Here is a 19,791-nt window from a genome sequence, read left to right on the forward strand (position 1 = left end):
AAATCAGTCTGAATGGCAGCATGTCGAAATGGAGAGCGCCCTCTGCCCAGGTCCTTGTAGTGGAAAACCTGGCACAAGTGGGCGGTGCGGAGTGGTGTGGTGTGGTGTGGTGTGGTGTGGTGTTGGGCCAGTGGAAAAGGGATTGCTTACATGTGGCTGTGGAAGATAAATGACTACACATTACATTATTACAGGTGGTCAGTGGTGACGGCCTGGGGTGTCTGGCATCTGTCCTGAGGTTGACCATAGAGTTATAATAAGGTCCTCCTGACCCATACTCATGGTCCTCCTGACTCTTGCTTCCTGGATTCTTCCTTGGATGCTCCTTGTGTCGAAAAGATGATGCTATTGGCTCATTCGTTGTTGGGTGATGGGGACGATACAAAACTAACGGACCGTTCTCGCGATGTTAGATCGAATCCTATTGTGCTGATTGGGCTTACTCGAGCTCTCGCGAGATTTCGATCAGTTGACTAAATGCCACGTCTGTGAAAATGAAACAAGACTTCCAGACTCTACAACAGTTTTAACATTTAGGTCTGGATCTTTACCCCCACACGTCGTATAATAAATAGATTGTTCAACCGGTCAGTAGGAGCAGCCAGTCAGGTAAGAACTAACTGGAACCAAAGCATAATAAGGAGCGATGCTAAGGAGCGATGCTGGAGCAACATGTCATGGTAGCAAGTTGGTTTAGCCCAGACAGGCTAGCATGCTAGCAGCTTTGATGAACAACTTGATTGATTGAGTGCGACTTGTTTTTGTTTGCGATCAGACTTGTGAGCCTTGAGATCAACGGATAACAAGGACGCCGTTTGACTTAAAACCATGAACTGTCAGGACAATCAATGCAATTACACGTAAAAGATAAGCTACGATTAAGCTTTTAATGAACTGAATACACGGGACCACAATGGAAACAAGCGCCTGTGGGGCTTTTAGTTTTGTTATCCCTTTTAACTATCTTTGTAACCCGTACCTCTGTTTGTACAATCTACAAACTGTTAATAACGTATTCATTCAATCAATCAAAAAAAGCTAAACGTCACTCTTGAGTTGCCCAGGCTGCATACGTTCCCTAGCACAGTGTTTATCAAACTTTCACATTTCAATGTCTCCCCTTAACTCTGGCAGTGTACAATGACGGTTCCATTTGTATACTGTCAGTTACAGTAGTATGGGTCCATTAAAGCCCATTTTCCACTGGCCCAACTCCACTCCACACCACACTGCCCACTTGTGCCAGGTTTTCCACTACAAGGACCTGGGTAGAGTGGTGTGAAAGTGGTACTAAACGTGGTACTAAAAAGTATCCAATCTAGAGTAGGTCTGAGCTAGGCCAAACAGGGCCAAACACTTCATAATGACTGATCACTCACTGACTTTTCATTTAGACCACCAGGATATAGTTGTAATATATTCTATTGTGTTATAACCACTATCATAATCTAATATAGTGTATTATAATTATCATAGTAATACATTACTACTTTATAGTATATTATAATCACAGTTATAATCCAATATAGTGTATTATAATTTAGGATAGTTGTAATACAAATTTATATTGTATTATAATCACAGTTAAAAGGGTCAATTTGTTTCTTACCGATAGGGGTACTTTTGTGTAATGGAAAATGTAGATATTTTTATGTGGTACGGTGTGGTGCTAAAGCTGCAGTCGAAAAGGGGCTTAGACCCCCTAGGGCCTAAAGGAACCCACAGAGTCCCTGGAATCCACTTTGAGAACGACTGCCCTAGAACATCATTTTGTACTGATTGCCTTAACTCATTTAGTGCCACCCTTTCACCACTAGAGGGCGCCCAGTGGCCATAGAAAATCCCATAGAGATATGCTGGTATATGCAGAAGCCCTGCAGCCATGACTTGCCTGAACACTTTCCTTTGTGCATGTACAGGAAGAGGATGAAGTTAGCTTGAAGTTAGCTATTGGCTACCAAGCATTTTAGAAGCCTTATTTTCGTCAACTTAGCCATGATTAAACCTTGCACACCTCATGCATGGGAAAAAAACAGAGAAGAATGAGCTCTAAAAAATCCAATGCAATCCTGGATTGCATTGGAGTGGATTTGTGCAGTTTGTTCACAGCTTTCAAACAAAAAAATCCGATTGGAAATCCGTTCAGGCATTCTTGAGATAATAGCCATTATGTTTTACATGTTATGTAAACAAAAATGGCTGCCCTGTATGTTAGATGGGGTTGTATGGGGGTGGAACATGCAAAATCGCGATTGAAATCATGTTCACCAGATTTGATGGGGTCCAAAAAAAATAATTAAAAAAAAAAAATTCAAAATTTTTTTTTTTTTTTTTTTTTTTTTTAAAGCCGAACTAGTTCGGGATCGGCACTCTGCGATACGCTAATAAAGCCGAACTAGTTCGGGATTGGCACTCAATGAGTTAAGTATGAGATATCAACTCTGAAACGGTGTAGAAGAACTTACATACGGTAATCAATCAGTGTATGAAATCGAACTGTCAAATGATTCAGTTCAGCACAAATCTTTTCAGAATAATAATACTAATAATGTGAATTTGCTTCCTGTACGTTTCCAGCTGAATGGACATTCCATTTAGACTCTAATCTGATTAAAACGGGTGCTTTTCCAGAAAAAGTCCCTGTTTGTAAACGGATTGGAGTGATTAGATTAAAGTGATGAGTCTGATGACATGAGATACTATGCAGAACTATAACTTGGAGACGAGACATCTGTTTCTCCTTGAGCTTCCTAGGTAGTGGGTATTAGTTTTACGGATGTTATGTCTGTCTTTTCATGTGCTGTATTTGTTGTTACTGGCAGAGCTGTGTGACATTTATTGTCCTCTTCTCTTGTCCATTCACACTTGTAAAAGAGACTAATGTCTCAATGTGTTTTTTACTGGTTAAGTAAACGTTAAATAAATACAAATAAATAATGATGACAAACAGATTTGTCCACATGTGGCCGTAAACCAAAAGTGGCATACAAACATGTCAAGGCCAAGACCTCAGTCTCAAGGCCTACAATAGGGGGGTGGTGTGGTATAACATTGGCAGTGCGTTGCAATATCAGATCAGTCACACAGTGAGTCTGTGGAATACTAGAACGCTTGTCCCTGGTCAAATCCGGTGACCTCGGAACGATCGTCAGACTCATCACCAAGTATTCCCAAATGTAAACTCAGTAAAACTATGCCTAAACCTAGCCTCATTCCTAAATGTAACCGCAGTAAAACTATGCCTAAACCTAATCTTATTCCTAAATGTAACCGCAGTAAAACTATGCCTAAACCTAATCTTATTCCTACATGTAACCTCAGTAAAACCATGCCTAAACCTAACCTCAGTAAAACTCTACATAAACCTAACTTTAACCTCAGTAAAACAAATACAAGAACCGCTGGGGTGCGCAGGTTCGATTCCCGATCCCGACGACCTTTGCTGCGTGTCACTTGCCATCTCTCTTTCCCCATTTCCTGTCAGTCTACTGTTCCATAATCCCTATCAATAGAGAGAGACTGGGGTTTTAGGGCGAGCCTTCCAGAGTTCCAGTTACCAGTATGTGTCAACTTGTGTTTCTTAATCGTTTACTTACTACCTTTTGTTGTTCTGTCTGTTACAGGTGGGTTAAACCATGGCCCGTGTACGTCTGCTCACTCTTACACTGTTTACATCCGCTCTGCTGCTGCTGCAAGCAGCACAGCTGACAGTCGCACACGGCCACACCCACGGCGGCCACGGCCACGGCCACGATCACCATGGCCACTCCCACGGAGCGGGCGGTTGCCACGGCCACGGGCCTCAGGTAAAGATGCACCAGGGGGCGAGCAAGTGGAGCGCCGAGGCCAACCTGGCCCCACAGGAAGAGGAACACCACGGGCACACCCATGACCATGGCCACGCCCATGATCACGGGCACGCCCATGGCCACGCGCACGATCATGGGCACGCCCATGACCATGGCCACGCGCACGATCACGGGCACGCTCATCATCAAGAGGACGTTGTCCGCGTGCACAAGGAGGAGGAGCACCACGGGCACTCACATGGAGCGGAGGAGAGGGTCAAGAGGGACGTCGAGGCGGAGGGAGAGAAGAGAAACCTGCCGGAGCTCTGGATGCAGGTGTGTGATCACATTGGAAGGCTTTAGTGGTATTGATTAGTATTGGAAGCAGCACGTTGTCGACCTTATCATTAGATGCACTTCTTGCACATTGTTATTGTTATTACTTGCGCCGGCAGACCGTGCAAGTACTGCATTCGGCTGCGTATGTAGGTAGGTAGCTGTGTGTGTTTAAGCCCTTAGCCCAATCAGGGACCAGCATTTCTGGCAACGTCATAATTAACAGCCAATGAGGGACCAGCATTCCTGGTGATGCCAGTGGTGAGCGCACCTCATGGCGCGCTCTGCTGGTGCACAAGGCGCACGTTGGCACCTCGATAGAGTGCAGTTCTAGTTACTTGAACAAGCAGAGTGTGCAAGTACTGTAATCGGCTGGGTATGTATGTAGGTGTCTCCCTTTTTTGAAGACTGTAGCCCCAAAATGGCTCGGATTCTGGGAATGTATGTATGTATGTCGGTGTCTCATCATTAACAGCCAATGAGGGATTAGCATTCCTGGTGATGCCAATGGTGATGTCAGCAGAGTTTGGTATATACGTAAGAGCGTACTTGGTATGTCTTCATTAACATCCAATGAGGCTAGCAGTGCCCACCTTGTGGCACGCTCTGCTTGCCATGTGTGGCCTGCTTGTAATGTACGTGAGGTGCAAGTTGGCACCTCGACAGTGTGCAGTTCTATTTACAGTTATTTTCCACTGTTAACGATTGTAGAAGTCAGTCATACTGTGATGAGGTCATGATGTTTGATTCATTGGGTTGGGGAAAATACATTTCCTCCTCCAGTTGTCCATATAATGTAGGCTTAATCATCATTAGTATATTTTTAGCAAGTTATTTGGGTTTATACTCCTGGCTGGGGGAAAAAGATGAGAGTAACATACCTGTTTGGTTCCTAACTATTCAATAATTTAGCATGGGCCATTGACCCCCCTGGGTCAGCTGTACTTGAGCTGCTCATCTTGTTCATAACGTCATGTCCCTCCCCTGCCTCAGTGCTTCCACTGGACACTTCCCTGGTGCGATTGTGTGTAACTAACGGTGTCATGCGTGTTATCGTTGGTGTTTGCTGTAAAAGAACTCTCTCCTTTCCCTAGGTAAATAAAAGATTACAATTAAAGTTGTATCCAGGATGTAGACGTGGCTCTGCTGAGCGGCAAGGCCAGCAGAGCCTGTTCTTCTTATCAGACACTCTTAGCTAAATGGAAATCTGAGTAAACACAGATAGTAGTGAGTCTTTTTGGCAGATGAATCCAAGGTTCTCTTTGGTACAATGGTGACAAAGTCGAATAGCTGAAAAAATGATGTTAAGGCCTTTATTGTATTGGCTAGACTCTAGAGCATTAAAGAATGCACTAACTGTGCGTTGCGGCACACAGCCTTCATCAGTGAGACAAACATTATTGAGGAACTACATCATTGTCTAATTACCATACTGTACTTAACGTTTATTTTTTACTTTGACTTTGGGGTCATTATACTACTGTATTCTCCAATTATTTGTTTATAATTAGTTGAGGACTAGGGGTGTATGGACACTGGACAGTATGTTTAACGTGTATTGGACCCCCTCTAAAATTAGATTAAGCATTCTCAGGCGCTATCCTCAATACATTCTGTCAAAATATTAGTGTTGAGCAGGTGACTAGATGAAACACCACACAGTGTATGCTACATAATGGCCAGTATAAAACCCACCATGGAATCACTGACATCATTACGATTGTTTCTCCTTTCTCCAGGCTATAGGGGCCACCCTGCTGATCAGCGCCGCTCCCTTCCTCATCCTCTTTCTCATCCCGGTGCAGTCCAACTCCGACCAGCACCAGAACCTCCTCAAGGTGCTGCTGGCCTTTGCGTCCGGGGGCCTCCTGGGAGACGCCTTCCTTCACCTGATCCCCCACGCCCTGGGTTGGTGGATGACCTGCCGTCTTGTGTTTACATCCGTTTTGTGTGTCTCCATGTGTAGTCTTGAGCAGCCAGACGACTATTTCACAATCTCCGAACGCTATATATAGTCTGGAACTACAAGCTGTCATCTGTTTGTCATTTTCGATTTACATTTTATTTTTAAATTTCCATTTCTGCTAAGCGGTGATCTCTCTCTCTATATATATATATATGCACGCTATGCTTTGATGATTTTGATTTATATTGGGATACATTTGTGCGACTGTTAAGACGAAACGAAAGTGGGGAGGAGGATTCAATTTATCGCTTGATCATTTTCAGAGCTTCCGTGCTCCAGACTGTATGACGGAAGCATAAAAGAATTGTGTGAGGCAACAGTCTGGCTCTCAAGTCTACTCCATGTGCCTCTCTCTCCATGGGTCTCACTTTCTCTGTTTATACAGTCTTATGACTGTATCACTCGCCTAAAATAGTAGATCTACATGCTCACTGTCACATTGCAGCATGCTGTGAGCTTGTCCATTGCTGTTTTTGGCATGTGAAACTCATATGATGTATAAATCAGGCTTCCCTTTTTTCTTTTTTACCCCTTTAGTCTCCATCCATCCCTCTCTCCCTCCTTCCTGGTTCTGCTGTCATGCTATCTTCTGTTACCTAATGCTGCATGCTCAGATGAGCGACACATGGCTTTGCAAACAAGCAAGAGCACGCTCATGTTTCACCCGTCTTCCTGCACACCCACGCACAACCGAGTAACGGCACATTTGCACACAAGCATGCCCATTTCATTCGGCTTCTAAATTGACAGGCATGATACGACACAAGCTTACATTAAGGGATGATGACCATGAATAATGTTTTGCATTTTCTCCTTACAGCGCCTCACTCTCACCATGGAGGGGAAGAACACGGCCATTCACACGCCAGTGAAGAGTCACATGATCACGGCCACTCCCATGGTATGGAACCATTATCTGATGGCATAGCACAGTAGTTCTCAAAGTGGGGTCCTTGACTTGGCTCTAAATTGACCCCTACTAGTCTGTAACTCCGAGAGTGTACATATGGAAACAAATTGATCCTTACAGGTCCATTTGGTTTGATTCCATCTGTCCATGCCACAATGAGTTATAGGGGTCCTTGAAATAAAAACAATTGAGAACCACTGGCAAAGTAGAAGTGCTGTGTGCTGGGGTCAAATGCCACCAGTGATTTCGACTGGTTTGTTTAAGAGAAAACAACTCAAACTAAAGTATGTGTTTCTCTGTCTGTCCAGGTGCGGCACACGACCACATGATGTCTGTAGGCTTGTGGGTTCTGGGAGGGATCGTGGCTTTCCTGGCGGTGGAGAAGTTTGTTCGCCTTATGAAGGGTGGCCACGGACACGGACACTCCCACTCACATGGTATGCTGCTGGTAGCACTGTGCAGTGAGCATTTATCAAATGTAAAAAATTGTTTAATGTTGCAGTAACGGACTGGTAGATTTCTATTTATGCCAAAACGTATTTTCAGATTTTACCGCACTTGGCCGCCATATAATCCAAAATGGTTAAATCGGTCTTTTCATTGTTTAATATCAGACGGCCGTCTGATACACCCCACTGTAATGCAGGGACTCAATTTCCCATGATCCTTCGGGAGATGAGGTCACCTGGACATCTGGTTTTCCATTCAGACCAATGGTAAAGAATTCAGAAAAGTGGATCATGAAAATCGCTGGCGGAGATTTCTGAGAACGACTTGGCGGGAAATGTGTTAATTATAATACCCATTATTAGATGAATGGAGCTGATACGCAAATGTGCATAATTAGTTATTAATTATTTATACAAGTGTATAAAATGTATGGGCTCATGAACATGTGCACAATAATATTTACCTCAATGTAACCTACAGTATGAGCTCATATATATCATTTATATATATTTAGTCTTTTTCCAATGGCATTACCCAAACCACCGCTCTGCTGTTCTCAGCTGCTGCCAAGGCCAAAGACAGCGACACAGAAGAGGAAAAGGAGGAAGGGAAGGAGGTGAAGAAAGACGAGAAAGAAAGCAAAGAGGAGACGGCACCAAAGAAAGAAGATAAGGGCAGCACAGGTGAAAAGAAAGGACTCATTGATTCAAATGATTTATCAGTAACTATATTCAATATTCAATATTGAATATATATATATATATATATATATATATATATATATATATTCAAACTATATTCCTGACAGCCCTTTGGCCCCAAATAAACTAAAATATCTGCTTCTGACTACAAAATGAATGAGCAGTATATTAACAAATGTCAACTATGCACACATCATTCTTTCATCAATATTCTCCATCATCCAGACTTTTACTTACTAAACGTAATAATAAAACAGTTTATGTTTATCTTAATCGCAGACATTAAGGTGTCTGGTTACCTGAACCTGGCTGCTGACTTCACGCACAACTTCACGGACGGTCTGGCCATCGGCGCGTCATTTCTAGTGGGGCCAGCGGTGGGCGCTGTCACCACCCTCACTATCCTTCTTCACGAGGTTCCCCACGAGATTGGAGACTTTGCCATCCTGGTGCAGTCGGGTTGCACCAAGAAGAAGGTACTCTCACTGGCTGACGAGTTACAATGGAAGTAAATGGGTGTTTAGCTTAATGTGATTTTAACGGTTAGTCAGGAGGTTTTATTTGGCAGTAGTGGAGAGTGGGGTGGGGGGGGGGTTGATGTTCGATAAAGGGCATGGTGTAGATTAGAAGGCGTGATGGTCCGACTGCGTCTATTTCTAACTGGGTTCCTAAATAGTTTTTTCAGACTCAAAGAACCGGACATGCCTTTTCTGTATTTATACAATGCCAGGATCTTATGATTCTAAAAGTGTAGCTTTTTGATTTCTTATGTATTATACTTCATGAAATTGTTTCTGTGTTCACAGTCACATGAATATTGGACTACTATCTTAGAATTACAGTACTAATTGGTTAAAAAGAATATCTTAGAATTACAGTACTAATTGGTTAAAAAGAATAGTCTGCACAACTCCAAAAGTCAGATGTACCGGCTGCAGACTAAAAAAACATACTAATAAAGAGTAGTCTGCTCGAACAAACCATAGCCTTTTCAATAATATATTGTTGCACAAGCAATAGTAAAAAAAAAAAAAATCTTTTAGCCTTCATCGGTATCTTGAAACCTAAAAAAGTTTAAAGTCAAGTTTAATTTCATCATGGTGTGATCGACTGACTGTTTGTCTCTTCTGATCATTACCCATCAGGCCATGTGTCTGCAGCTGCTGACCGCGTTGGGCGCTCTGGCCGGCACGGCTTGCTCGCTATTCGCCGAGGGCGTGGGCGCCGCCGCCACCGCCTGGATCCTGCCCTTCACGGCCGGCGGCTTCGTCTACATCGCCACGGTGACCGTGCTTCCGGAGCTGCTGTCGGGCCGCCCCAGCTTTGGCCAGTCGCTGATGGAGATTCTGGCCCTGCTGTTCGGCGTGGGCATGATGGTGCTGATCGCCGAGTACGAGTGAGACGGCAGAGAAAGAAAAAAAGAGGAACTGATGCTGCTAGGGAGGGGCAGGAGGAGAGAGGGGAGACATGGGGGTGAGAGAATGAGCGACAGATGGTTGGAGAGAAAGAGATAATTACAGATGGATAGAGAAAGAACGCGACATACTTAACACAGATCGACCTACATACGGAGACGGAATGGAAGTTAAAAGGGAGGAAAAATTGGATTGAATGTAGAAATGTTATAAATAGCCCTTGAGGGCATACTTTTTCTTTTATCAATTCAATCCTTTCTGACGCACAGCTCCTGTCTATTCGTAGCGGGTAAATTATTTCCATTCTGTTCTCTTTTATGCACTCCTGCTCACCATTTGTTTTATTTGTACCTGTTGAATGAGAAGAGCATTGTGGGTGAATTCAAAGATTGATGCTGAGAGGGTAACTGACAACAATGTTAAAAACTAAATTGACAGCCTTTTCTTTGCGGGGGGAGGGGGGGGGGCATAGTGTCTACCGTTGTTCATCTCAATAGACATTAGCCACTTTCACTGCATTTTTCCTGCCAAACAAATTCTTACCCTGGTTTTCATGACGGCACCAACCGTGTCACTCACAACTCAAATGTTGACGTGACGGAAGGAGAGATGGAGAAAGAGGGGAGAGAACGAAAACATAACATGTTGCTGAAGCTTGCTTGTCTGCTCTCTGTAGGATGGCTTCACAATCAAGACAGAGCATATCAGTCAGTGACGTCAGAAATGTTTGGTAGTCTTGTGACCTCAGAATTGTACGGTTGTATTTATAGACATTCCAGTGAAAATGTAATATGACATTGTATTGTAAATGTGTTGATTTATTGATGGCTTCAGTTTCAGACATTGTTGACAGTAACGAGAGACCAAAATGTCCTGGTCGAGAGACATTGTGTGGCATATTGTCATCAACTTTAAGTGGAGGAAGGCTTACATAGAAAGTGGAGTCAAAGGTCTATATGCTGCTGTTGCTTTTACCACCTTTTCACACCAGTCCACCAGAGGGCACTCATTTCTTTTAGATAAATAAGGTTCAGCTTCACATGTTGGCTGTTTGAAGCTGTACATACTGTAGTTGTTTCATATCCCATGTTTGTGCCGACCGTGAAGTCAAGGTCCAATAATTATAACACTATATTGTTATATGAATACTGTTAATTGTCTGCAACCCTGCAACAATATCACATTAGTTGTACATCCTGACCCCATTGGTTGACTAATTGTATAACAGTCTCAGCCCACGCGTGGTTGAAAGAATATGATCAGGCCTAAATTTGTGTAAATGGTCAGGTAACGTAATCAACTCAAATGTATGTTACAACAAGGCTGGCAGGGAAGTGAGTGTCTTCAGAAAAGACCACATGGTGTAATTGTAGACCCATGTGATATGTGTACGTAGCCTCGTACCCGCCCTCTTCCGGAAACCATTTCATTTGTTTGGAGAACGGAAGTTGGTCGTTTACTAGGCTAATGTGTTAGAAACATCAGCTATGAAGGGATATGGCCTAGTTGAGCCTTAAGGCTCATTTCCACCGGCAGCGATAACGATGACGATAACGATTTAAAAAAGTGGGTTTTCAATTGAAGTGGATCGGCAGCATCCACCCAACACCGATACAGACAACGATAGCCGACAACTACATCGTTAGGATCAACAACGATGTGGTTAAGATCACAGTGATATGGAACTGGGTCTCTGACAAACAGCTCGCGATGCGCACTGAGCGAGCGGCTGTTGTTAATTGACGCCTCTTCACATTGATGTCCGATAACTTTATCGGACATAAATGTGAAGGCATAATTATCGCTGTGATATTTTATGGCTATCGTCATCGTTATCGCTGCCGGTGGGAATGAGCCTTTATCCCCACCAGCCACCATCAGTGCATCAACACCAAACAGAATCTTGTAATCCAGTTAATCTGGAAATTCCTATTTTAAATGTGCATATTAGCGGAATGACTTAAATTTACACTTCAAAATGGTCTTCTGTTTTATTTCATTTGAATCATTCCAGCCTTTTTTTTTTTTTTTTTTTTTTTACATTTGCAATACCGGAGTATGTTTACTCAATTTAATAGTGATGCATTGGTCGTCAACAAAAAAAGGAAAAGCATAATAAATTGATTTATGCTAATCTTCCAGCACTTATTTGGTGTTTTTGTGGCAAACCCCACCAATCCAATATACCAGATAGAAATTTTCTGTCAAATTGTGTATTCAAGTTACGTTTTGCCTTGTTAGGGAGGTTTTAAGAAATAGCGAAAATTTTAGGTCTACAAGCTCACAATGTGACACGTGAGTTTGTAGATTGGCTATTTATTTTCAATATTTTTGAAGTGAGGCTTAAAGTGGTTAAAGGAGCATTTCACAATACTTAGCCTTCTGTGAAATTGGCTCATTTCTGTGGTATTCATAACACTACATGACATCACAGGGAGAACAAATTTGTATCATTCATCACCTCTGTAGGCAAAAGGAGTTGAGCTAAGACGGTTGGTTAATGGTTGTGGAAATATTTTATTCATTTTTAGATAAAGTTCAGCGTATATACTGTCGCTATGACATTGTCGATGGGTTCCCAGATTGCATTTAGTTTAACTGAGTTCCACAGATAAATGTTGTGAAAATAGGCCTCTTTTTCGTAATATTTGACAATTTGGCCAATTTGGTATTAACTAAAAGGGTTTTAAAAGTTTAAGTTTACAAATGTGACAGTGCAGATAGCCTGTATACACTTCTAATGAATTTTGTTTATTTACTGTTGAGTGAGAAAACAATGTTGCACATTAATTTAATCATCTGGGGACCCCCCCAAAATAGTTTGGAAAACCACCTGGGAGCCACTGTCCCAGTGCACACTTGAGGGAGAAGGGATCAGGCTAAATGTATCTGGGTCAGCTGGTGGGGAAGCAAGGAAGCAACAGTGGTTGCCAGTAGCTGAAAGAATACACCTGTTGGGGCCATCAAGAAAAGATAAGAAAGTTAACTATCATTCCCAAATATATTGTTTTGTCATCCATACCGCAGAGAAACCAGTTTTCTTTGTCTTGTGTTTTGATTTGTCATGGAGGGATTAAGTAACAGGCACAATTTACTCCCTATTGGCATCACTGTGGGTGTGATGATGTTAAAGGACAATGTTGCACATTAATTTAATCATCTGGGGACCCCCCCAAAATAGTTTGGAAAACCACCTGGGAGCCACTGTCCCAGTGCACACTTGAGGGAGAAGGGATCAGGCTAAATGTATCTGGGGAAGCAAGGAAGCAACAGTGGTTGCCAGTAGCTGAAAGAATACACCTGTTGGGGCCATCAAGAAAAGATAAGAAAGTTAACTATCATTCCCAAATATATTGTTTTGTCATCCATACCGCAGAGAAACCAGTTTTCTTTGTGTTGTGTTTTGATTTGTCATGGAGGGATTAAGTAACACAGGCACAATTTACTCCCTATTGGCATCACTGTGGATGTGATGATGTTAAAGGACTACCTTTTTTTTTTACAACAGTGGTTCGATTGTAGATTAAAGAAAAGATGAGTGTTAGATTTTTTTTTTCATTTACAGCTTTCTATCGTTTTAGTGATTTTAATGATTTTGATTAGGTGGGTGGCTAAATATGTCTTTTTAGACAGAATTCTGTAAGCCCATTACCAATTGATGCACCGCAATGTTTCATGGGCAGATGTGACTTATGTGTGAAATAGTAAAGAAATTGCATATTTAGACATTAAAATGATAGAAAGCAGTAAATGAAAACATTTTAATACTCATCTTTCTTTTCTCTAATCTAAAATATGAACCCTTTGTTGTAAAAAAAACATTGTCCTTTATAGTCCGATAAATATAAGGCAGAGGTTGGACAAAATTGCATTATTTAGTTTTTCAACTGATTCTGTCAGGAAATTAGGTCTACTAGCCAGGATAAAAAATCTACCCTGATCTGCTCATGGCAAATACCCACAGCGGCCAAATCAAGTTGGGCTCCCATCGACTTTCTATACAGGAGGAAAATACCCAGAAAAAAATCTGCTTTAAGTAGGATGTGGGTTACTAACCCATTTTCACCCAGTGCCAATTTCTTATGTAATCCTGGGCTCTGCTCTCCCTCTGCCACGCCTGGGGTTTTTGACATGAAAAGCTTTGAGCACCACATAACACAGTGAATCCTTGTACCCAGGGCCCAGAATTTGGTGCGACACCCCTGCCAGTGTCATCTGAAGAGAACAATGGGATTACAATGCGTGGAGAGACACCTTTGTATGAAATCTCCTGGTAGTCTGACACGACTTTTACTTTTTTTGTTACAAAACAATAGACTGGTGTGTTGCTCTGTTCCTTGGGTGAAGCCCTTTAAAGTTTCAATTTCCATCAAAAATGTAAACTTGATTGTGAGGATGCCGAGTGAATTCATGCAATTCAGCACAAAGCAATGCACTTCTGATTGGCTGCCACTCTGGCAGTGTTTATTGTAATTGATAATTGTTAGGTTCTTGGTTTACATGTTCCTAGATTACTGTGGCACTATACTGTCTCTATGCATTTGACATATGACATTGTGTTTACCTAACCCTTAAGTTCTGTTCGGGTCATTTTGACCCGTTTTACATTTTCATTTGGAAAAAAAAGGTAGAAGTTTACATTTTTTCCACCTGAAACTCACTGGCCTTAAAGATTCTTCTGAGATGAACGTGTAAAAAAATATTTTTGCACTGCACCCATGCTACACCCCCCTCATATTTTTTGAACCTTAAGTGCTGTTCGGGTCATTTTGACCCGGAAGCACATAATTATGCACAGAAATACACAGTATTGTGCCAAAACACAGACACACAGCCCCCCCCCCCCTTCTAACACCCCCTTCCGAAGCCCCCTGTCTGATTTTCATTTTTTCCTATAAGCATGAGCAATATTGCCCAGTATTAAATAAAGTAGTTTTTTTACATGAATTCCAGCTAAATCAGTAAAAACGCCTAGCTCGTTCAGTGTTTAATGTGATATAGCAAAGCAGAAATGCAAACATTTACCATATATATCATATGAATTGTTTGGTATTGAGTCAAAGTCAATGTATCATGATGATTTGTTAAGTTAAAATTTATATTAGTGTTGTTTTTTTTAAAACCAAATATCCCCCGGGTCAAAATGACCCGAACAGAACGAAGGTGTAGTGAATCTGAACAGAACTTTAAAAGGATTTAAAAAAAAAAAAAAACTTTTGGTCATTTTATCGTCTAATCAGGCTTTTATGAATTCAGTATTTCGATATTTTATGTAAATGTTATCAGGCCCTCCAGGTCCAGGGCCTCTCCCCATACACACGGTTCAAACTCCATTTTAACAATGATAGATTCATTAAAAACACCCAACGTTTTTCATTTTCTTTTTTATTTCATTTGTATAAAATGTTTCCATTTTACCAAAGAATTATTAAAAATAAATGAAACATTTTAACGAAAAAACGCGGCTAGCTCAGGTATTAGGAGGGTAGTATGAGTTAAAAGAAAAAAAATTGAAATACTGTTCCTATGATGAAACAGTGTGGGCTCGCATTTATAATGAATGAATATAAATTAAACTATGTAACCTATATGCAAGCAGACGAGTCCCGATGAAGCCGGTCGATTTGACATATGGCCCAAGTGCGCGCCACCAAAACTGTGTGAGGAGTAGCGCGGCAAAATTAAGTCTGGAAAGCGCAAGCGCAACCACACTAATTACTTACACAAACATAAACAACTCTTTGCACCAATTTATAGGGGCCTGTCTCTTGCAAAAAACAGGGTCTGCTCTATTTATAAAGATAAAGAATAATAAAGAATCATTATGTTGGGGAGACAGATCACAGGTGAGGTCAAAGAAGTAAACATATGATTAAGCGACAAGACCATAAATATCATCTCTGGACAAGTCAGCTTCGCAAAATGGAGTACAGCAAGTGGAGCAGATAAAAGAAAGCTTAGAAAAGAGGTGCCTGTGCAGTTTGTTCAGTGTGCGCTTTTCTGTGTGAAACGGAGACCCCATATGCCTCAGTAATTGAGAAGGCTAAAGTTCTGGCATAGCATCTGTATATTCATCTGACCTAAATGACAAGTTATGCGATGAACGGATTCAGTTCAGATCTTTTGTTAAGCAGGGCCGGATCTAGCCTTTAGCACTAGGTGGGGCAGGAAGAAATAATAGCCAGGGGTGTCACCTCCAGCCCATGCCACGAAGCGGAAAAAAATGGGGGGACAAACCGCCTAAAACAACCGAAATGCATAGAAAACTAAGCATTTTGGCACACTTATACCTATAACACACAATACAAACAACATGTCTTATCAGTGTATCTATCCATCTACCTAGTTGCAGCATAACATTTCAAATAGTTTAATATTTTTGAAATTTTAGATTTTTGCATGCCATCATGTTAGGTGGGGCAGACAGGGCATTTAGGGGGGCATTGCCCCCCCTTGCCTATGGCTAGATCCGGCCCGTTAAGCCTCAAGCCCAAAAGGACTGCTCCGAATCATCTTAGAATTGTGGCTTGCAATCTGTGTTTTAAAATGTTTACAGTATGTAGCGCTGCGGCTGTTGAAAGACAAGTCTAAAATAAGTTTCTCAACCCCAAATGTATATTGACAAGTAATTTGTAATCCAGACGATGACATTCTCTCACTGACATTCATATCCTCTCACTCAGGCCGATCACTTTGACACTTGGTGTGCATGGCCCATGCAACCACGGAGTCGAGATATCCCTGTGAATCAACAGTTTATTTATGTTGATGGCCAGGGTCGTCCCCTGACATCTTGCTTCTGAGGCTTACTACAGATGTACGTAGCTCTCCCCTTCATCCTCCTGCCACCATATCCTTGTACCAGGCCTGCCGTGGGTGCACTGATTCGAGTTGGAGGGTTTGGGCCAACTCAGACCCGACTGCATCCTATCCTCGTGAGCATTTCAAAGGTGAGCTGTGTTCAGATTTCACTTCAGGCAATGTTGTTGTTGAAAAATCAGGCAAATAATACAGAATGTAATATTTCCTTCCAAAATGATTCCAATCCTTATAAGTCACATCTGCTCCAAAAGTACACAGACCAAGGCCAGCTCGACTGCAGTGTGGCGACATGATGATTGCACCATGGACCCAGAACAACCCCGACCCTAACAGTCGTGTGTGGGCCATGACCAAAACCGCACAGAATTCTTTCGTCTTTCAAACTCTTCCAGAGGCGACTGTGGATATGCAGTGTGCTGTGAGGAGTTTGTTAAATTGGAATAATAAACAATGAATATAATAATTGCCTCCAACAGACTCCCACATCTCTCTGGGTCACTAACCACAGGGGGACTCTGGTACAGCAGTTGACTACGGTAACCAGATTGTTGGAGTACATTCAATGAGCAATGCGTTCTTATGTGGCTCACCAGCTCTGGCCTCAGATGTGTGTTTCTACAGAGGCAGGATCAAAGAGTGACAGGACTATGATCCTCACCACCAGCAACCAGTGGACAACAACTGATGAAGAATATGATGGTGATGAATTATTAACTCAGATTTTGATAATTTTGTTAGGCTTGCTACTCCCATTGGAAAATGATAGGTACAATTTCAGCAATTAAAATGCAAAAAGTAGGTGTACAGAATTTGATTTGATAACTGAAGCAATGTAAGACCCATCTGTAGCCTACTAATATTCACTACTGTAAGTGAATATCTCACTATGATTACATGCACTGCCCTCAACCTTTAAGCGGGTGGTCCTCCCCCAGAGAATTTTGAACATAGTAGGCCTAGATGTAATTTCCTGTGTTCTGGTGATTTTTTGGGAGTTTGCATCCAAATCCAGGAGAAATGACACGTGTTGCCATGCAAAGCCACGGAAATCCTCCAATCCAGGAGAAATTCAGGAGAAATGACAATTCAGGAGCATGGCAGGAGATGGGGTCAACATTCAGGAGACTCCTGCCTATCTGGTAATAAATTGAGATCCCCAATCCCCTTACATGGCACAAGTGTCTCCGAGTCGCTTTTATGTCTCAGAGTCGTGTTTGTATTCACTTTGCTGTTTTGTCCTCCATGCTCTAACAATAAGTTTCAGTTATGTTAACAGAAAACATGGACAGTCATGAGAGTCATGATGTTACCCATTCAGGAGACATTTGACTTGATGTGAGAAAACAGAAGTCTCTTTAGAACACTTTAATTCCTCCAGATGAGCAGGTTGGTGCCTTGCATGCATGATTTCCTCCGCCATCGATGTGTGAAAATGTGTGAATTTAATGCACAATCTAAAGCACCTTGGATAAAGATGCTATTTAAATGCACCATTTACCATTTTATTTATTACAGAAAGGTAATGGACAGTGGAAAAAGTAGGCTACTCAAACGTTTCACTTAAAAGTATCGATAACATACTCTGTAAAGAAAAGTCCAGAATTCAAAATATACTTTAGTAAAAGTATGAAAGTGTTTGCATGAAAATCTACTTTAAATGAGTAGTTCACCCCAAATGACTTTCTTTTCTCCAATTGATTACTCGCGCCATGGAGAGCGCCATGAGTTCAATAATATCTTTTTGTATTTGTCGCATTACTAAGATAAAAATGTGATTATAGTAAATGTACCCCCATTGATTCCGGATGGTGACCCAAATGCATTTGGGTCACCTCTATATGGCATACCATTTATGTCAGATACAAGTGCTTTTACAGTAGAAAATACTATGTCAATGTGACATAATAGAGTCATTATTACAGCAACTTCCTGATGAGAAACGTCTCCACACTGTAAATTTGACACCACATACAGTAAAAGAATGATCTTAATCTCAAGAGATTGAAAAACTTCACACAATGACTCCTTCTTTGGCTAAAGTCTGCATGCCTTTTGTGGTGCTGACAGGGGGAGTCACCTATGCAAATGCTGAATAGAACTGGGCCCCACTTCCAATTTAGTGGTACACCTGTGCCAAGCACACATCTAGGGACACTGCATGTTTTTCACAGCTCTTCTATCAAGAAAAAAAGGTAAGAGTATGTGATTGATGCCCAATGCGTGTGATAGTACTGAACAGCTTATTTATTAACTAGGGCTGGGATGCGATTAACATTTTTAATCTAATTAATTACAGGCTCTGTGATTAATTAATCGCAATTAATCGCATTTTAATCGCACATCGATATTTGACCTGAGAAGCATTTTTTTTCAAGTAAAACACATGTTTTTGTACGAGTGAATCAACAAGTGAGTTTTTTAAATCTAAATTTCGCATCCACTGTGCCAAGCAAAGCGCTCTGATTGGCTACTCCTTCCTTTGCGTTTGTTGTCTCTTCTTGGTTGGTGCATCGCTATGATTGGTATGCCCGAAACTGAAGGTTCTGTGGTGCAAAAACTAAGTGCGATTAAAATGCGCTAACTTTTTTAATCGTGTTAATTTTCTGTAATTAATTAATCGCAATTAATCAGTTAAAGTCCCAGCCTTATTATTAACCTTTACTTTGTTGCAATGATGGACCATTTGGAAATTGTTCATGAATTTACACCTGTTCATTTAAAGGTAGGGTAAATGATTTTCTTTGGTTACACCTGTAAGTGTTAAATAGCTATATATTCTGTACTACTCATTGCTATAGAGTGTTGGTCGGGAAATGGATACAATTATTTTTCTCCAATCAGGATAGAGAACTCAGTCAGGATACAGATTGACCTCCAGGTACAATTGGAAGTGATGACACAGATTAACGAGCAGACACAATTAGAACTGGAACACTATGAAGCTGATAAATAGGTACTCTGTCTAGATTGGTTGAAATGTTACTTGTCACCTATACCTGCAAATGGGCTTTCTGATTATTAAAGAGACAGAGAGATGGAGAGACCCCTGTGACTGAACAAAAATCAGAATTTAATGCTTCAACCTTTCAACAAAATTGTTTTTGTTTTAACCAAAAAGTATCACTTCCCTTTAAAGTTTGGGCAAAATTGTGTCACATCCTGGAAACCAGAAGCAAGTGCATTAAACAGGGTATAGGTGTTTTATCCAATGTGTGTGTGTGTGTGTGTGTGTGTGTGTGTGTGTGTGTGTGTGTGCGTGCGTGCGTGCGTGCGTGCGTGCGTGCGTGCGTGCGTGTGTGTGTGGTGGCAGTGGCCAAGGGGTAGAGTTGCTGTCTTAGAATACAGAGGGTTCCCAAAGGGTTCACAGTTTGATCCCGGGCTCCCCAAGAGTTAGTGTTGAAGA

General features: G+C 41.6%; 1 protein-coding gene across 1 annotated transcript; it reads left to right on the forward strand.

The window, feature by feature from the left end:
• The first annotated feature begins 473 nt into the window (after positions 1 to 473).
• slc39a7 (solute carrier family 39 member 7) lies at positions 474 to 11,614 on the forward strand. Its single transcript, XM_080735097.1, has 8 exons — positions 474 to 609; positions 3,624 to 4,124; positions 5,864 to 6,032; positions 6,911 to 6,991; positions 7,309 to 7,437; positions 8,011 to 8,133; positions 8,431 to 8,627; positions 9,297 to 11,614. Exons 2-8 carry the CDS (start codon positions 3,636 to 3,638, stop codon positions 9,549 to 9,551), a joined length of 1,443 nt encoding a protein of 480 aa, XP_080591223.1. The 5' UTR covers positions 474 to 609; positions 3,624 to 3,635; the 3' UTR covers positions 9,552 to 11,614.
• The last annotated feature ends 8,177 nt before the right edge of the window (positions 11,615 to 19,791 follow it).

This window comes from Nannobrachium achirus (assembly GCF_963921795.1).
Source record: "Nannobrachium achirus genome assembly, chromosome: 10".
NCBI classification, from domain to species: domain Eukaryota; kingdom Metazoa; phylum Chordata; class Actinopteri; order Myctophiformes; family Myctophidae; genus Nannobrachium; species Nannobrachium achirus.

Excerpts from the sequence above, each read along its gene's own strand:
- slc39a7 (XM_080735097.1), top strand. The coding sequence starts at position 3,636 with ATGGCCCGTGTACGTCTGCTCACTCTTACACTGTTTACATCCGCTCTG. Across the intron at positions 7,438-8,010 it reads CGGACACTCCCACTCACATG|CTGCTGCCAAGGCCAAAGAC; the intron begins GTATGCTGCTGG and ends TGCTGTTCTCAG. Across the intron at positions 8,628-9,296 it reads CGGGTTGCACCAAGAAGAAG|GCCATGTGTCTGCAGCTGCT; the intron begins GTACTCTCACTG and ends ATTACCCATCAG.